General features: G+C 44.0%; 1 protein-coding gene and 1 long non-coding RNA gene across 6 annotated transcripts in view; one reads left to right on the forward strand and one right to left on the reverse strand.

The window, feature by feature from the left end:
• The first annotated feature begins 2,360 nt into the window (after positions 1–2,360).
• LOC128779021 (uncharacterized) lies at positions 2,361–7,404 on the forward strand. The gene is made up of 2 exons (XR_008424887.1): positions 2,361–4,964; positions 6,931–7,404. It is a non-coding gene; the product is annotated as an uncharacterized LOC128779021 (long non-coding RNA).
• The window catches only part of MYOF (myoferlin), a 154,090-nt gene continuing 141,867 nt past the window's right edge, over positions 5,166–17,388 (reverse strand). For all 5 annotated transcript variants that reach the window (XM_019445110.2, XM_019445108.2, XM_053909734.1 and 2 more), the window contains 6 exons: positions 13,742–13,883; positions 10,933–11,032; positions 9,629–9,819; positions 7,665–7,774; positions 7,138–7,285; positions 5,166–5,731 (listed from right to left, as the gene is read on the reverse strand). In XM_019445110.2, coding sequence (XP_019300655.2) covers positions 5,693–5,731; positions 7,138–7,285; positions 7,665–7,774; positions 9,629–9,819; positions 10,933–11,032; positions 13,742–13,883 — 730 coding nt within the window. In that variant the 3' untranslated portion in view covers positions 5,166–5,692. The remainder of the gene's footprint in view (positions 5,732–7,137; positions 7,286–7,664; positions 7,775–9,628; positions 9,820–10,932; positions 11,033–13,741; positions 13,884–17,388) is intronic.

Here is a 17,388-nt window from a genome sequence, read left to right on the forward strand (position 1 = left end):
CATTTTGCTAATTTAAAACAATTTCACTTTTATTATTCTATTTTTGATGGTGATCTGTGATCAGCGCTCTTTGATGTCACTATGATAACTGTTTTGGGGGCGCCATGAACTGCGCCCATGTGGGACAGCAAACTTAATCAGTAAACGTGTGTGTTCTGACTACTCTACCGACTGGCTGTTCCCCCATCTCTCGCCCTCTCTCAGGCTTCCCTGTTCCCTGAGACACAACAATAATTTCAATTCCCTGAAGTTAGGCCAACTAATACCCCTATAGTTGCCTCCAAGTGAAAGGAAGAATGGCATGTCTCTCCTTTTAAATCAGCAGCAGAAATGGTGACGCACAGTGTGGAAGACCTGTTAAAAGCTGAGAGGGGCCAGAGGCTGGAGCCAGCTAGCCAAGTTGCAAATGCAAAGGAAAAGTTCTTGAAATTAAAAGTGCTACTCCAGTGAACACAAGAAGGATAAGAAAGCAGAACAGCCTCATTGCTGATACGGAGAAAGGCTTGGCGGTCTGGATAGAAGATCCAACCAGCCACAACATTCCCTTAAGCTAAAGCCTAATCTGGAGCAAGGCCCTAACTTTCTTCAGTAAAGGCTGAGGGAGGTGAGGAAGCTGCAGAAGAAACATTTGAGGCCGGGTTGGCTCATGGCGTTTAAGCGAAGAAGCCGTCTCCGTAACATCAAAGTGAAGCAGTGAGTGCTGATGTAGAAGCTGCAGCAGGTTATCCTGAAGATCTAGCTAAGGTAATTCGTGAAGGGGGCCATGCTAAATGACAGATTTGTCCATATACCGGAAACAGTCTTCTATTGGAAGAAGACACCACTTAGGACTTTCCTAGTTACAGAGGTCAGTGCCTGGCTTCAAAGCTTCAAAGGAGAAGCTGACCCTCTTGTTAGGGGCTAACGCGGCTGGTGACTTTCAGTTGAAGCCACTGCGCATTTACTATACCCAAACTCGTAGAGCTCTTAAGAATTACGCTGAATTTACCTGTGCTCTATAAATGGAACAACAAAGATGTTCGGTCAAGAACATCTGTTCACAACAGGGTTTACTGAATGGTTTATGTCTACTGTGGAGACCTCCTGCTCAGGAAAAAGATCCCTTCAAAAATATCACTGCTCACTGACAGTACCCCTGATCACCCAACAGCTCTGATGGAGATGCATGAGACTAATGCTGTTTTCATAGCTGCTAACGCTACATCTATTCCGCAGCCCATAAATCCAGGAGTCATTTCTGACTCTCCATTCTTATTATTTAGGTAATACATTTGTAAGGCTGTGGCTGCCACTGATAGTGATTTCTCTGATGGATCTGGGCAAAATAAATTGAAAAATTTCCAGAAAGAATTCACCATTCTAGATGCCATTAAGAATACTTGTGATTCATGGGGAGAGGTCAAGATTGCAACATTCACAGGCGTTTGGAAGAAGTTGACTCCAGCACCCAGGGATGACTTTGAGGGGCTCAGGACTGGTGTGGAGGAAGTAACTGCCGACGTGGCGGAAAGAGCGAGAGAACCGGAATCTGAAGTGGAGCCTGAAGCTGGGACTGAATGGCTGCGATCTCATGATGAGACTGTCTTGGATGAGAAGTTGCTTTTTAGGAATGAGCAAAGAGAGCGATTTCTTGAGGTGGTATCTACCGGTGAAGATGCTGTGAAGATTGTTTACATGACGACAAAAGATTTAGACTGTTGCATAAACTTGGTGATAAGGCAAAGGCAGAATGTGAGAGGACTGACTTCAGTTTTGACAGAAGTTCTGCTGTGGGTAAAAGGCTATCAAACGCATCGCATGCTACAGAGAAATCGTTCATGAAAGGAAGAGCACATCAATGCAGCAAACTTCGTTGTTGTCTTAATTTAAGAAAGTGCCACAGCCACCCAGCCTTCAGCAACCACCACCCTGATCAGTCAGTGGCCACCAACATAGAGGCAAGAGCCTCCACCAGCAAGAAGATTAGGATTCTGAAAGGTCAGGTGACGGTTAGGATTTTTTTACCAAAGTTTAAAAAAAAAAAATTTTTTTTTAACGTTTATTTATTTTTGAGACAGAGAGAGACAGAGCATGAACAGGGGAGGGTCAGAGAGAGGGAGACACAGAATCTGAAACAGGCTCCACGCTCTGAGCTGTCAGCACAGAGCCCGACGCGGGGCTCGAACTCACGGGCCGCGAGACCATGACCTGAGCTGAAGTCGGCCGCTTAACTGACTGAGCCACCCAGGCACCCCACCAAAGTTTTTTTTTTTTAATTAAGGTATGTACATTATTTTTTTAGACATAATGCTACTGCACATTTAATACACTGCAATATGGTGGAAACTTCACTTTTATATGCACTGGGAAACCAACAAAAGTCATTTGACTTGCTTTATTGCTACATTCACCAAACCTGCAATATCTCTGAGGTATGCCTGTATTCCTTGAGTGAGGCACTGTGGGAGAACATATTGCTGGGGTTCCCTGGAAGGAAAGCTAATATTCAACCTGCACATATTGGTATGGTGGTTCTAGGCTTTTACTAGCCATTCTCCATTGTGATGGGGTAAAGCACCTGTTCTGATTGGCTGGTGTCAATGCCATACTGATTGTTAAATGTTCAAAATAACAACCTTGCCTGGAACAGTGGTCTTCTTTGGAGCCTATTTTTTTTCCTCCAAGACAATTCCATTTTAAATACATTTGTATCCTTTACATCATTAGAGTGTCTCCTAAATTAGATGAAAGCTGTTGACCTTCTTTCTGTTCATTATAAGCAAGATGATGTGACATTGTAAGAAAGTAGCAGTTTGGGTGTGGGTACAGTATAACTCCAAAGGGTTAGGAGGCTAGCCCGTGACTGTTCATGACAGCTGTGATGACACCTGTCAACCCCATAACAGGGAGGGCCCATTGGTCGCCAGACGGGAGCAGAAACCACTGGAAGAACGCAGGTGTCCCTGCCATCACCCACACAACACTTCTACAAAACCACCCGAATTGGTGAGAGCTGACTTGTTTTCCTACCTCCCAACCTTGAGACCCCTACTTCCTTCTTTCTCGGCCTTGAGGAGGTAGCAGATAGTCTTAGATCTTGCTTTTCTCCTATTTGGTGAGTCTTAGAAGGAAAACAGTCGGCTTTTATCTGCTTTTGGGACTAGAATATCAGATTTTTACCCATCTGATGTAATACCGAACGTCCATGCATCGAGTGCCTACCAGGCCTCAGATATTGTAAAGGTACTTGACACACAGGATTTCATTTAGCCCTCACCTTAATCCAGTGAGGCAGGCACTATTGTTCCCAGGTTGCAGAGGAGTCTGAGGCATGACCAAGGATACAAATCCAGGCCTGCTGCTTCATGGCACCCTCTGTCCTAAAGGAGCTTACAGTTGGTTGTGAAAACGAGCCACACCTATAGAGCTATAAGGTGACACAAAGTACGGCAATATTTGTCAAAGCTTGATCCCTTAGTTTTAGGTAAAAAAATTGTTATGAACCTCCAATGTTGATTTACTTTTATAAATGACTTAAATATGCCCAAATCTAAATCTCGCGTAAACTCCTTATACTGCTAATATTTTGATGCCTCTCCTTATAGACACACATGTATTTGGGGGCTTGTTTTATATTTGTATTATGATTTTTTTTTGTTTCTCACATATCAGCATTTTCCTATGTCAGTAACAAAATTTTAAAAGTTGATATGTTTTCATTTGTGCACCAATATAGGGATTGCACCATATATTCAACCATTCCCCTATAGTTGGGCATTTAGGTTTCTGATTTGTGCCATTAGAAAGCCCACTGTAATGTGCCATTTTTGTACATGAACCTTTGGCTGTCTTTCTCATTATTTCCTTGGAGTTAATACTCAGGAGTGAAATTACTGGGTCAAAGGGCACAAACATTTTTAAGGCTTTTAAACATATCTCCAGGAAGGTTGTGCTAATATGTTTGCATCTGATATTGAAGGATCACTTTGAGGCCTAGGAGGCGTAAGAAGTAAGTGGCATTTGAACAAGAACTTCAAGGGTGGGCACAGCTCCCACCAGTGCAGGTGGGTGGAGGTGTTTCGGGGGGGAGATACCATCGCCAGACTCAAGGGACAGAATACAAGCCGCCTGGGGGAAGGGTGAACATTCTGATTTAGTTAGTGCTCTGTCAGCCATTTTATGTATTGAGCACACTAGAATGTTAAAATTCTGAGAACATAAAATGCTCAAAATATGAAACAACTCGGCAATAATGTTAAGATAGTCACCACTGTGGTATAATGTTGTCTAAATGTGCAAAAGCATCACCATTATTGTACCATTTCTTGCTCCCCTTGGCTCTGTGTTTCGAATAGAACTATCTGACGATGTCACTGTGGTCTCAAATATTATCAGGACAATGTTCTAGAAGGCACGCTGTGTTTGGTGTTGGCATGGAGCCACACTGGGTCGCTACTGTCATTCATCACCTGACCATTCAGCCCTGTGCTCCCCTTGATAGCCTTCCCACGGTGGTATCATGTTGTGGTTAAGAGAAGTGAAGAAGAAGAGAAACCAGACTGCCTGGGTTCCAATTCCAGCTCTACCATTGATTGTTAGTGTGGCCTTATGCAAAGTACTTAACCTTTGTGCCTCAATTTCTTCCACTGTAAAATGGAGTTGATGTTATCTACCTTTATAGATTATCTGGAGGATTAAATGAGTTAATAAACATAAAGCATGTGAAACAATGCTGTGCACAGAGTGAGGACTTCTTTTTTTAATTAAAAATATTTTTTTTATGTTTTATCTATTTTTGAGAGCAATAGAGACAGAGCATGAGCAAAGGAGGAGCAGAGAGAGAGGGAGACACAGAATCCGAAGCAGTCTCCAGGCTCCGAGCTGTCAGCACAGAGCCCGACGTGGGGCTCGAACTCACGAACCGTGAGATCATGACATGCCAAAGTCGGACACGTAACCGACTAAGCCACCGAGGCGCCCCCAGAGTGAGTACTTCTGATAACTGTTAGCTTTTGTGATTTATTATATTAGCCTCAGTTTGGCCCACTGGCTAGGATTTGGCAACACACATATATAAAAGGTTTACAGCCAAGTGGGATGCTGTGGCCTTCCATCTCCTGAGACCCAGAGGACTGGAAACTGTGTCCTTCCCAACTCAGCCCACAGCTACAATAAACAGCTATGTGTCAAAGGTGAAATGTTTTTATTTGAGTCCATCACAGAGGTTGAATAGAGTCTCATGACATTCATCCGTATAAAATATCGTAACAATGGCTGCAGGCATAAATAAGAATTACTCTAGCTATGCTAAATATTTTATAATGCAGAGTCCTTTTTGTTGATTACAAATAAGCATATGAAGTTAAGGTGCAGAAATTTTTCCACTTTGATTTCAGCAGTTTCTAAAAATTGAATTATAAAATTAAGGACACGTAAAAATGATGCTTTTTTAAATGGAACCAGCCACCTTGAAAAATATCCTGAAAAACATGGTTAAAACTTTTTAATACTTCACAAGATAAGAAAATAAAAATGTTGCTTGTTGGCCTGACTTCCCAGGACCTAGACCCTCCGGGAACTGATGGCCTCGGTGAAGTAATGTGACAAGTCACGGCGATGTTGTCTCAGACACAAAATCACTCTTGGTTTTGGTCCGTAACAGAGACAGGATTCCCTCATTGCTGGATGACTTGAAAAGAAGCCTTTGCTTTCATTATGCATTTGGCCTCACAATCTTCATTGACAAATAGTTCTGAAAAGGAAACAAAAATGTTAAAAAATGTATATATTTTAAGTCAGGGCTTCTCAACATTGGCACTACCAACATTTAGAACTCCGTGATTCTTTATTGCTGGGGACTGTCCTGTGCATCGCAAGATGTGCAGCTTTCCTGGCCTCTGTCTGCCTGATGCCAGGGGCACGCGGGCACCCCTAGGTGTGACAACCAAAATGCCTCCAGACATTGCCAAACATCCTCCTGAGGGCAAAATTGCCCCCAGTTGGGAACCACTTGTTTAAGTCAATAAAATCTAAATCAGTAAAAATAACTGAGGAGTTTTTTTTTAAATGGTCAAGACAGATTGGACTACTTATAACTAGAAAATAGTGTGTGTGCATTAACAAACAGAAAGTATTATACTGGGAAAAAATAGAGACTTAAAATCTCTGCTGTTGGGGTTGTGACTATGCCACCCTACACAAAAACAGCTGTATTATTACTAATATGAATCGAAATAAGGGTCTTTAAATGCCTGGACTATCCCTTCTTCACTTGGCAAAATGGGCTTAAATGCCCCCTCCTTGGTGAAACCATCCTCAGCAATGAGGTCCTATGATAATCTGTTCATATGTCCATAATAGCTTGCCTTTCATAGTAATTGACTTGCTCCTATGTCTGCTTGTCCTCAGGCCATGAACTGCTTATGGGCAGAAATCATGCCTTGGTCATCTCAACATCCCAATTCCCAGCCTATAGTAGATGTTCAATAAATTCCTTGAATGAAAGAATGGAGGTACTACTTCTGGGCACACTGGCAAACCTCCCATTTAGACTCCCATTTATGACTGAGGTGGTTAAGGAAAACTTAAGGGACAGGTTATGTGATGCAGGCCTTAAAGAACAAATAAGAAAGTTTCGATAGACACGATACAGGCAAGCGAATAGCATTGGCAAAGGCATCCTGTCAGGTAAGGGCAATACCTGCTGGGGGTTGGGGGAACTAGCTAGTTTGAGTGAAGTTCAAGATTAGTGTAGACCTACAGTGAGCCCATACTGGGGGGAATCTGTGAATGCTAGGATAAGGAGTTAGCCTACAAGATGGTTTGGACCAAGGAAGTGTGAAGGCAGGAAGATCAGTCAGAAATGCTGGCTATTGTCCTGGTACATACTGCTAAAGGTCTGAGGGGTTTCTCCTAGAATTCTTGAAACCAAAAGTTTTTTCTTCCAACCAGGAAGTTCTGCCTGTAATTATGAAACCCTAAGAATGTCATGCTTATCACAACACGCATTACTGCAAAATTTCCACATGTTGAAGGGCTGCGACACCACAACCACGAAGTAGGTCAGTCTGCTGAAGAGCAACCAAGGCCAGACCCAAGTTAGATGACAGACTGTGATTCACACACAAAACGCCAAGACGAGAGCCCAAGGACTCGCACCGGTAAGGAGTACAGGAGCACGGCCACGAAGAGCAGCAGGATCAGCAGGATCAGCAGGCCGATGATGACCCACTTAAATCGGCGCCACACGATGAACTTCATGGTCTTACACGGGTTGGTGAACCACAGGAAGGAGGTTTCTGGCCGGCTGCATTGCAAAGAAATGGTTTTACCTACCCAGTTCAGGTGGGACAGGAATTTTCCCTCAGAACCTAACACAGTTTAGAGAATAATTAATAACATTTATAAAGTCAAGAAAAGATATTATTCCCCTTAGTTGGCTGAGAAAGATTCTTTAACATTTTATAGCCTCCTAAGATGCTGAAGATACTCTGCACTTTGGTTTTGTGGGAAGGGACAAGGGTTAAAATGAAGCCAGATCACCAGGCTCTTCCATCCCCCACCCCCATTAAGTACAAAATTAAGACAACAGTGAATCCAGTCCATTAAGCGCATTGGAAGGGGGGCTTTTCAGACTGCAGGTGTTTGGGGATCAGACGTTGTGAAGAACAAAGAGGGCCTCTCACTTTGGTGGGTCCAGCTTGGGGTTCATGTTGGGTTCATCCCGTCCCTTCCCGGCTGGCCTCTCGTCTGCCTCCTTCTCATTGAGGATTTCCAACGTCATCTCCACTTTCCCCTTCAGTAAAGCAGAACAGGTTAAACACATGACATCACGTTTCACAAATATTTTCACTTCAACCCAAGGAGTATTCCCTGAGCAATGATTTTTATTCTTGTAAAACAATCCTTAGATTGCCTTAAATTTTCCTCAAGAGATTTCATCGCATTTCCTCTTCCATGTGTTTCTGAACCGACTCCTTGTGGGAAACTGAGAGGAAAAATTGCTTTCCCTCCCCCCAGTCCCTGCTTTTCATTCTCTGTACCCCATCATCTAACTCTCTCATAGCCATCTCCTTGCCTTCTCACACACTACCCTTCGTAACTTTATTTGGACCCAGATTAACCTAAATACTGCTGATACCAATATCTGATACTTCTTGAGCATTAACTGTAGGCTCCCAGAGAGTCTGCATGCTTCCTGCTTAACCATGGTAGCCCCACTGCTTGGAGCAGGGCTGACACTTCATGGGTACTCGATGCACACTAGCTGAATATATGAATGAATGAGTGAACGAATGATGCTGCCTTCGTGTTTATACGGGTTCCTAAGTGATGCACTGGATGCTGTTTAAGCCTTCTACGTGGATGAGCTCATGTAAGGCTCACAGCAACCCTATACAGCAGGTACTGCTATTTCCTTCATGTGCACCCAAGGACACTGAAGCCGAAAGACGTCTAGAAAGTTGCCCACTTTTATGCCCAGGCTCGTAATGGGCTTTCTAGGACCCCAGAATGCCCACTTGGTCACGGCAGCCTAAGAACCCCCAACCCCGGCACTTGGTTAGGGGGTGGAGCCAAATGACTCCTATGCTAATGAGTTGGACAAAATGAGGTGTCTGCCCGCAGCAAGTTGCTACATCTCTCCAAGCCCGTTTTGGGGGCTTTTGTTTTTGTTTTACTTAGTTCAGCAATATTTTTTATTCTTTTGTTTGATAAAGAAAACTTTAAAAAATTTTTAACTGAAGTATAGTTGACCTATAATATTATATCCAAGCCTGTTTTTTAAATCTACAATTTGGAGATAATGTCTAGAATGAAATGAGATTCTGTGTAAATTACTCTGTAGAAAACAGATAAGTGGTTTCCTGGGCCAGGGGTGGAGGGGATAGTAGGCTGCAAAGGGCACAAAGAAACTTCTGGACCAGTGGGAATGTTCTGGATCCTTGATTCTGGTGGTGGCTTCTTAAGTGTCTATATCAGTCAAAACACATGGAATTGTGCACTCTAAATGGGTGTGGTTGATTTTATGTAAATTATACCTCAAAGTTATTTTTAAAAACAAGATTTGAGCATAAAGCAGTCACTTAGCATGTTGTCTGGCTCATCATCAGTGATCTAAAATGTTAGCTGTTATAAGAATGACAGTAATACATGATGAAATAGGTAGTTTTTGGTGACATGGCATGGTAACCCAGACTTCTGCTTCTCTACCACAATCTATCTTGAATTCTCCAAATTGTAAGTTACGGCCTTCTTGTTCAGTGGATGTCAGGGCTCCCTGCTTCTTCCACCTTTTTAAAATTTACTTTTTTTTAAACACGAGTTTGAGTTTGAAGTGCCCTTTCCTGCACTGAATTGTACTGGAACTCTGGATAAATTAGCCTTCTCAGGGAAGGAGGGTCCTAAAGAAATATGGTGCAACCACTTGGGCTCTCAGCTTTCTACCATTCCAATCCCCCCACTTTCCACGCAACCCCAAACATACACTCACGGCATCTACCACCTTCTCTTGTAATCCCAGTACAAACCATTCCTGTAGCTTAAAGCCCCATCAATGTAACACTTCTTTATCTGGAGTAAGTTGATTGATAGAGGGCAAAGCCTGAATGATGAAAGAAATAAATGACCCCGAACTGGGAAATACTCATACAGCCATCACACGGGAGCCATCTTTATCCGCAAAGCATGGCCACCATCCCTTCATGGACTTCTGCTCAAACAGTGAGGCAGTTTTTGCTTTAAGGGGGTTCATGGCTTTGAGGTCTGGAACCATGTCCAAATTGCATTTCTCTGATGATTTTGCTGGAATGATGGTGTGGTGCAAATCAAGTTCCAGGAAACCTAGCCAAGGAAACAATTAAATCCACATAAGCTTCCACGGATCAGCCGTTGTTCACAAGTGAACATGATGTTCTTGTCGGAGGAGAGGCACACAATGATCTTGAGCAGGTGATGGGTGAGTTAGAGAAAGGGATCCTGGTGGACATTTAAAATTCCTTCCAGATAGGATGGAAAGTGGTAGAGAAATGTCTACCCACCACTCTGCATCTCACAGAGGTTGACACGGTTTATTTCTCAAAGACACAAACATAAACTGAGCTCTTCTACAAGCTCAAAATAATTAAACATTTGAAATTTGCTCATAGTGGTCTCAAGCTGCCCTGAACAGAGGCACTGTGAGTGGTCAGGCTCCTTGTGTTGGTTTAGGAGTCATACCTTGCTGACAGGTGAACACTGAAGCTTTACCTTCAACTCAGTGGGGAGTGTAAATTGTTTGGGGGAAGGGCCAGAGAACCCCAGGGAAGGCAAAAGACTGTATTTAAAGAGGGGGAGGAGAAAACAGAGCTGGCCAACCAGGCAGACCCTGGGCCTGGGAAAGTAGAAATCAGAAGAGCATTATGTACTGGGGGTGGGGGTGGGGGGCATGTGTGCCAAGAAAGGGAACACATGTACTGGGGGTGGTGGTGGGGGGATTGTTTAGTAAGTGCCTTTAACCACAGAGGAGGATGGACCTGGGGGAAGGAACAATGGCTGATGACATTAGGGAACCTCAGTAATCTTGGAGAGCAGCATGGAGGAGGGAGCCAGTTCCGAGGTGCTGAGGAGGTAGAGTGGGTAGTTTGGACGTGGAGGGAGGGGTGTGGGATCCCCTTGTGAAGACAGGATTTGTGTCTTCATGGCAAGACAGGAACTGGTGCAAGAGCCTCCTTAGGGGCCCTTGAGAGTAGATGGGGCCTGCAGAAAAGGGTGACGTTCACTGCACGAAATTCTCGGAGGACCTGGGACAGAAGACAGGCAGCCCACACCACCCAGGGGACATGCAGGCAGTGAGTGTGCCCCAACCCTTAATTACCCACAGTATTGGAGATTTGAATAATTGATTCTAAATTTTAATTGATTTCACTAAATCAAAGTAAAATTTCTTAGAGAAAAGTATCCAAATGTAAGTCCTACCCAAATAGTCATCCAGAGAAAACTTGTCATTATCCCATATCTGAATGATCAGCCTGGGTGGGACCCGAAATTCAGTTTGGTCAATACTCCAGAAATGCTCCTAAAATGACAAGATAAACAGAAAAACCAAATGACACCACTGAACTCTGAAACCTTCCCTTTGGGCCCCTCGAGACCCCAGCATCAGGGCATGGGGCTTTTTTCTCTCCTTTGCATCCCACCTCTAACACCCCTTTCCCTTGCCCTCACCCCTCTACCCCATGGTATGGAGGGCGGCTGGTCTCTCCCGGAAGTCTCAAGGCCACCAGCTGGGTGACAAAAAGGTTGCCCCAGGCAATCCCCAAACAGAAGGTTTCCTGCCTGCCATGTTCCTATCAGCGTGACTTCCTGCTGCCATTCCTGGGGTTTGGGGAGTGATTATTTCTGCTTCCCCACCCCGAGACCACTATGGCCAGCTCGGACTAACAGCCAGGCTGTCCGAAGCCAGCCCACAATATCACCCACTGGGGTGTCACATTTGCTCAGTGACCTTCTTCCCACCCCATGTGGGTATCTGAGCACATCATTTCACATGATGGTGAGGAGACTGGGACCCGGCTTTCTCCCTTTTCTCAGTGTAGGTTTAAAATGTCCTGGGGCGCCTGGGTGGCTCAGTCGGTTGGGCGTCCGACTTCGGCTCAGGTCACGATCTTGCGGTCCGTGAGTTCAAGCCCCGCGTCGGGCTCTGGGCTGATGGCTCAGAGCCTGGAGCCTGCTTCCGAGTCTGTGTCTCCCTCTCTCTCTGCCCCTCCCCCGTTCATGCTCTGTCTCCTCTGTCTCAAAGATAAATAAATGTTAAAAAAAAAAAAAAAAAATGTCCTGACATTTTTGGCTTTTGACAATACTGCTGTTTGTTACACGCTGCGGTCAACCAAGACCCCCGGATTCCTCGTTCTAAAGCTGGGTGGAGGGAGGACTGGGTAAGGGTCCTCTAAGTTCTCACCTCTGGTCTCTGCCTCTGCCCAAACAGTATTAGCCAACCACAATAACACCTCCACAGCCTAATCACACCTACGTAATGGGAATCCCCCAGTGATTCATGAATTCGAAGAAAGATGGTTGGATTGTTTCTTGTTTTTCAGATGACATTCCATGAATGTTGCCCTTTGCAGGGCTCAGGGGGCCTGGCTCTGAGGGGCTAGGAAGCTCGTCCTGGCCCCACTGACTGTCCTGTGTGGGGTCAGGCTCCAGGTGACACTCAGGGCGCTGAGGGGTCCAGCAGTAGACGTGGGTAAGTAAGAAAGGCCTGCTTGACCCTAAGTCCCTCCCCTTCTCGCCAGTCTGCCTCACCATCTGGAAGTGTGCAGGATTTGACATCTGGTTGAACCAGGAGGTCTCTAGACAGTGCCCTTTGAAGGCATTTCTCTCACTAGGCACAGAAAAACGCTCCCCACAGTGTCAGCACTGAGCAGGGCCAGCAGAGGGACGGGTCTGGTTATATGGGACAGATGCATTTTGATCAGGTGTGGGGAGAGAAGGTGAGCAGGCAGAACTAGGAAAAGTTTATAGAATGTGGGGGACAGGAATGGGACAGGGGACCCATAAAAGACATCTGTTATTATTGCCTGCCCAGACCTCAGGCCTCCTTTTTGGAGAAAAAAAAAAAAAAGCATCCAGATTTTCCTTGGGGACTGTCCTGCAGTTTGGGAAGAACTAACTCCATTCCTAACCCCAGAACCAGTCAGAGCACTGCATCCCCAGGCCACGTTGGTTGGTTCAGGGATGGGAACGTGACCCCAAACAGGCAGAGGCACTGAGGCCCAATTCCAGAACTCTGGTTGGCGCCAATTGGGGATTAGTTCTTCTCTTTCTGCTGAGGTTTCTGGGAGGGCAGGAGGTGGCTGGGGCTGCTGGCAGCCATCTTGCCTCCACCAGAGAAGGAGGGCCACAGGAGAGGACAGAGAGAGAGGGGTGGAGAAAGTGAGAACAATTTCTAAAGACATCAGTTCAACTTGGGATCCAGGCATTCCTAAGCCAGCCATCCCTGGACGTTTTAGTAATGTGAACCAATAAATCAGTTTTTTTGGTATAAGCCAGTTTGAGTTGAGTTCTGTAACTAGAGTCTTATCAACCACGAGGGCCCTGAACCCTCAGGGAAGTGCTTCTGAGGGAGGTAAAACAGATGCTGAGTTTTAATAAAGAAGGTAAAAGGAAAATTTCACCTACTTAAAATTTTTTTAATGTTTATTTACTTTGAGAGAGAGAGACAGCAGAGAGTAAGCGGGGGAGGGGTAGAGAGGGAGACAGAATCTGAAGCAGGCTCCAGGCTCTGAGCTGTCAGCACAGAGCCTTCCACGGGTCCCAAACCCATGAACTGTGAGATCATGACCTGAGCCGAAGTCGGATGCTTAACTGACTGAGCCTCCCAGGCACCCCTAAATTTCACCTACTTTAATATTTCACCTGTTTGGTTAGCGAGTCAAACAGTTCTGTTTATCGTGGGAAGAAATCAGTCTCCCTGTGATATAAAAACACACTTAGGTGGTTGCCTATATTAATACGAGACCCCCGGATCTACCCTTTACTAGATCTTTCACCCTGCTGCCAACATGTTAGGGAAGGACAGTTGTGTTCCGGATACTTCCTAATTGCACAAATAGCTGTCCTAGCTTTGTGAGCCTGGGCAAGTATCTGCACCTCTGTGGGTCCCAGGTTCCCCATCTGTATCACGAGAGAGCTGGACCCATGACCCCTAAGGGGCTGAGCAGCTCCTACATGCCCTGTATCTGTCCATGACACCCACTTCCCATGTGCCTATTTCAGAACTCACTTTTTTAGCAATGATACAGAGTTGTTCAGCTGGCAGGTAGTCAAACGGGAAAACAAATCTCCAGTTAAAATTCCCTTCACCATCCAAGGACCTGTAATGGACATCTGTTTTCTGTTTGTTTTCTTCACTGCCAGGAATCCAGCTGAAAAGCAGAAGCAAACAGACTTAGCTTCACGGGATTGACAGGTAATCTAGCCACAAAACTCTGCAGTGATTAAGGAAGTGAAGGGCAGAAGAAATTAATGCACTTTTCTTGGGCGGGTTCCAGTTATCTGCGGAGCTGGGGGTGATTTATTAAGGGGAGGCGCTCTGTTGCATCCAACACAGGTTGTAGCCAAATAAAATATAATTCCCCTAAAACCAAAAGCAGGAAACCCTTTAGACTTCAGTTAACAGGGATAAGGTGACATTTTCTGGAAAATATCAACAACTTCTATTTTGGGAACCCTGAGGCTTGCTGGCTATGCTGCTGGTCTTTATAACTATAACTCATCAGTGTCTGTCATCACTGCTGATAGGCTTAATGAATATGAGTTAGTTCAAAATTTTAGCATTTCCTCTTCCATATTTCATTTAAGCAAACAAAACAGGCATGACTCAAGTAATCTTACAGCTTCCTTTTTTTATTATTCTTAAATGCACTATGATCACATTAACAAGACTAGCAAGGGAGACGTAAGCCAAGTTATTTCCATCTGCATATCTACGAAAATTCACTTCCATAAACAATTTAACATCTTAACTTTTGACATTGGAAAAGTTTCCTTTGCCTTGTGCCTGGCATGTAGTAGGTCCAGTGAAGGAATAAATGAATGAATGAATAAATGAATGAATGAACACATGAGGGAGGAAACTATTGTCATATCTGTCGGCTGTTGGGAGGGTGTGTGTTTTAGGAACCATGGGAATGTTGGAGGTTAGCCTGGTAACAGGGTAGAATGCATGGTTCTGCAGGCTGATGGCACCTAGAATCACAGTGGAATCGACTGTGCAGTTTTTAAAAAATACTGATGCCTGGACCCCACAGATAGAGATTCTCAGTAGGAGGCAGGCCTGGCTATGAAATCTGCCACTTCACTTTCTGGGCTTCATCTCCCATCTGTAAAATGTGGTTAACAATCTGTGCTCCCTTCACTTGGTCGACATGGGGACAGAAGGAAAGATCATGGCTTAGAAGGGCCAGAACGGGAAGAGGGATATCCTTAACTGTGTTACGGATCATCTGCTGTGAACCAGTACTAATTAGCATGCCTTGTTTTATTCTTCCCAACAATTGCATAACTATCTCCATTTTTACAGATGAGGAAACTGAGGTTCAGAGAGAATAGATAACTTCCACAAGGTCATACGGCCAGCAACAGACAGAATTAAGTCTTAATTAAGAATTATGAAGCCTTTGTTGGTCTGACTCCAAAGTCCAGGCCTGTCACTCTGCCTCAAAGGACCATGGAGACTAGAAGGTCACGTAAGGTCACGTGCTAACATTAGATCCTATTATTAGTAGTGGTATTACTAATATCATTCAACTACAATAGTTGTAGTTTTTGCTAGTTAATTAACTGACTAGCTAGATGAGTTGAAAGATTCCTCTTTTTCACTTTTAAGGTTTTAAATTAACTTGCTGAACAGAGTCCACACTCTTTGGCTGGGATGTCAATGGCTTCGCTTCCTGGTAACATCCTGAAAGTGCTCCTGTCTTCCTTCCCCAGACCGCTTACCCTCTGAAGCTCTTCCCGCTCTTTTTTTTTTCCTGAATCTTTTCACATTTAGTTTTTTTAAAAAAAATTTTTTAACGTTTATTTATTTTTGAGACAGAGAGAGACAGCATGAACGAGGGAGGGTCAGAGAGAGAGAGAGACACAGAATCTGAAACAGGCTCCAGGCTCGGAGCTGTCAGCACAGAGGCCCACGCGGGGCTTGATCTCACGGACCGTGAGATCATGACCTGAGCCGAAGTTGGACGCTTAACCGACGGAGCCACCCAGGTGCCCCTCACATTTAGTTTTAAATAGGAATCTTTTCACATTTTTTACTTTAAAACAAGTTGAACTACTCCATGTATTTGTGTGCATATGCGTATAACTTTGTGTGTAACACCCACATGTGCACGGTGCTAGGCATGCTATTTACACATAATTCATCTTTTCACATATAGTATTTGGATTTGAATTGCAAATAGGACATGGTACTTTTGGTTGTGCTTTTATTCTTTGATTAGAAGAGTTTTCTCTCAGTCCAACCTGAGTTTGTTTCCGTGATTTGAGAAAACGTAATGCTTATGATAGTCAAATAAATTTGCATATATATAATTAGCTAGGATTAGTTTTCCTTGGGGAATGGTAATAAGTTTCTGAAATGAGAAAGAATAATGAAGAACTTGATGAAACATTCCTTGTTTACAGTGAGCCCAAATGATAGTAATTATGTCTTCAACAAAGTTTTGACTGAGGGCCACTTGGGATCATAAGGGAAACTTTGTTATCACTTTATGAATGCATTAAATTTCAACAAATCTTATCTTTCACATATCAAAGAACCAAGCCTGGTCTATGTGGAATAGTAGTAATACTAGCTAACACTTACACAGTGTGATAGTTCATTTTTTGTGTCAGTGTGACTGGTCACAGGGTGCCCAGACTAAACGTTATTCTGAGTGTGTCTGTGAGGGTGTTTCTGCATGAGGTAGAATCTGAATTGGTGGACTCGGTGAAGTAGATTTCCCTCCCCCGTGTGGGTGGGCCTTGTGCAATCTGTTGAGGGCCTGAAGAGAGCAAAAGGCAGAGGAAGGACTCATCCTAAACTATACCACGGGCTTTGCTGGGTCTCCAGCTTACGGATGGCAGAATCACTTCTTAGCCTCCATTAGCATGTACGCCAATTCCTAATTATAAATCCCTCTCTCTGCCTCCCCCTCCTCCCTCTATACACACACACACTCACTCTCTCTTGCTCTCTACTTGTTCTGTTTCTCTGGAGAACCCTAAGACACCCAGTGTTTACTATCTGCCAGACACTGTCCTAAATGCTTTGAATAACTCAATGTTCTGAATATCCCAGAGCAGTGGGTTCTATCATTATCTGCCTTTTACGATGGGAAACAGTGAGTTTACTAACTTGCCCAGCTGGTAGGAAAAGTACCAGGATTTCAATCCAGGTAGTTTGGCTCCAGAGTCTGGCATTTTAATCATCTATGCCATTCTGTACTCAACATCTTTGATCCAGGGCATAACATGAAACTAACATCAACATGGACTATTTGGAATTGAACGATACGAGTAACAGAATCATGAACAGCTATGACACTTCACATGTTAGACGCAGGCATCCCATAAATGCTGGTAGAATCAATGATTTTTTTGGAAATACGCTAATGTTTCCTCTTTCCCATGGACTTTAGCTGCTGGTAGTAAAATATATACAAAGTGAAATTTAACAAGCCTTACTTGTGTTTCTAGGGCTAGTTACTCAAGGTATCAAAAAGGAATAAAAATGAACTGACTAAAAAGAATGACTAAAGAGCTGACTAAAAGAATGACTAAAAGGAAATAATAAGTCGGCTTAATAAACTTAACCCATTTTCTTAAAAGAGAAATGTAGAACTGTTTTTCAGTTCCTATAGTTTACTAGATTGCTCATAAACAAGATCC

The sequence above is a fragment of the Panthera pardus genome, unplaced genomic scaffold (assembly GCF_024362965.1).
Source record: "Panthera pardus isolate Hobbes unplaced genomic scaffold, ASM2436296v1 HiC_scaffold_22, whole genome shotgun sequence".
Taxonomy (NCBI): Eukaryota; Metazoa; Chordata; class Mammalia; order Carnivora; family Felidae; genus Panthera; species Panthera pardus.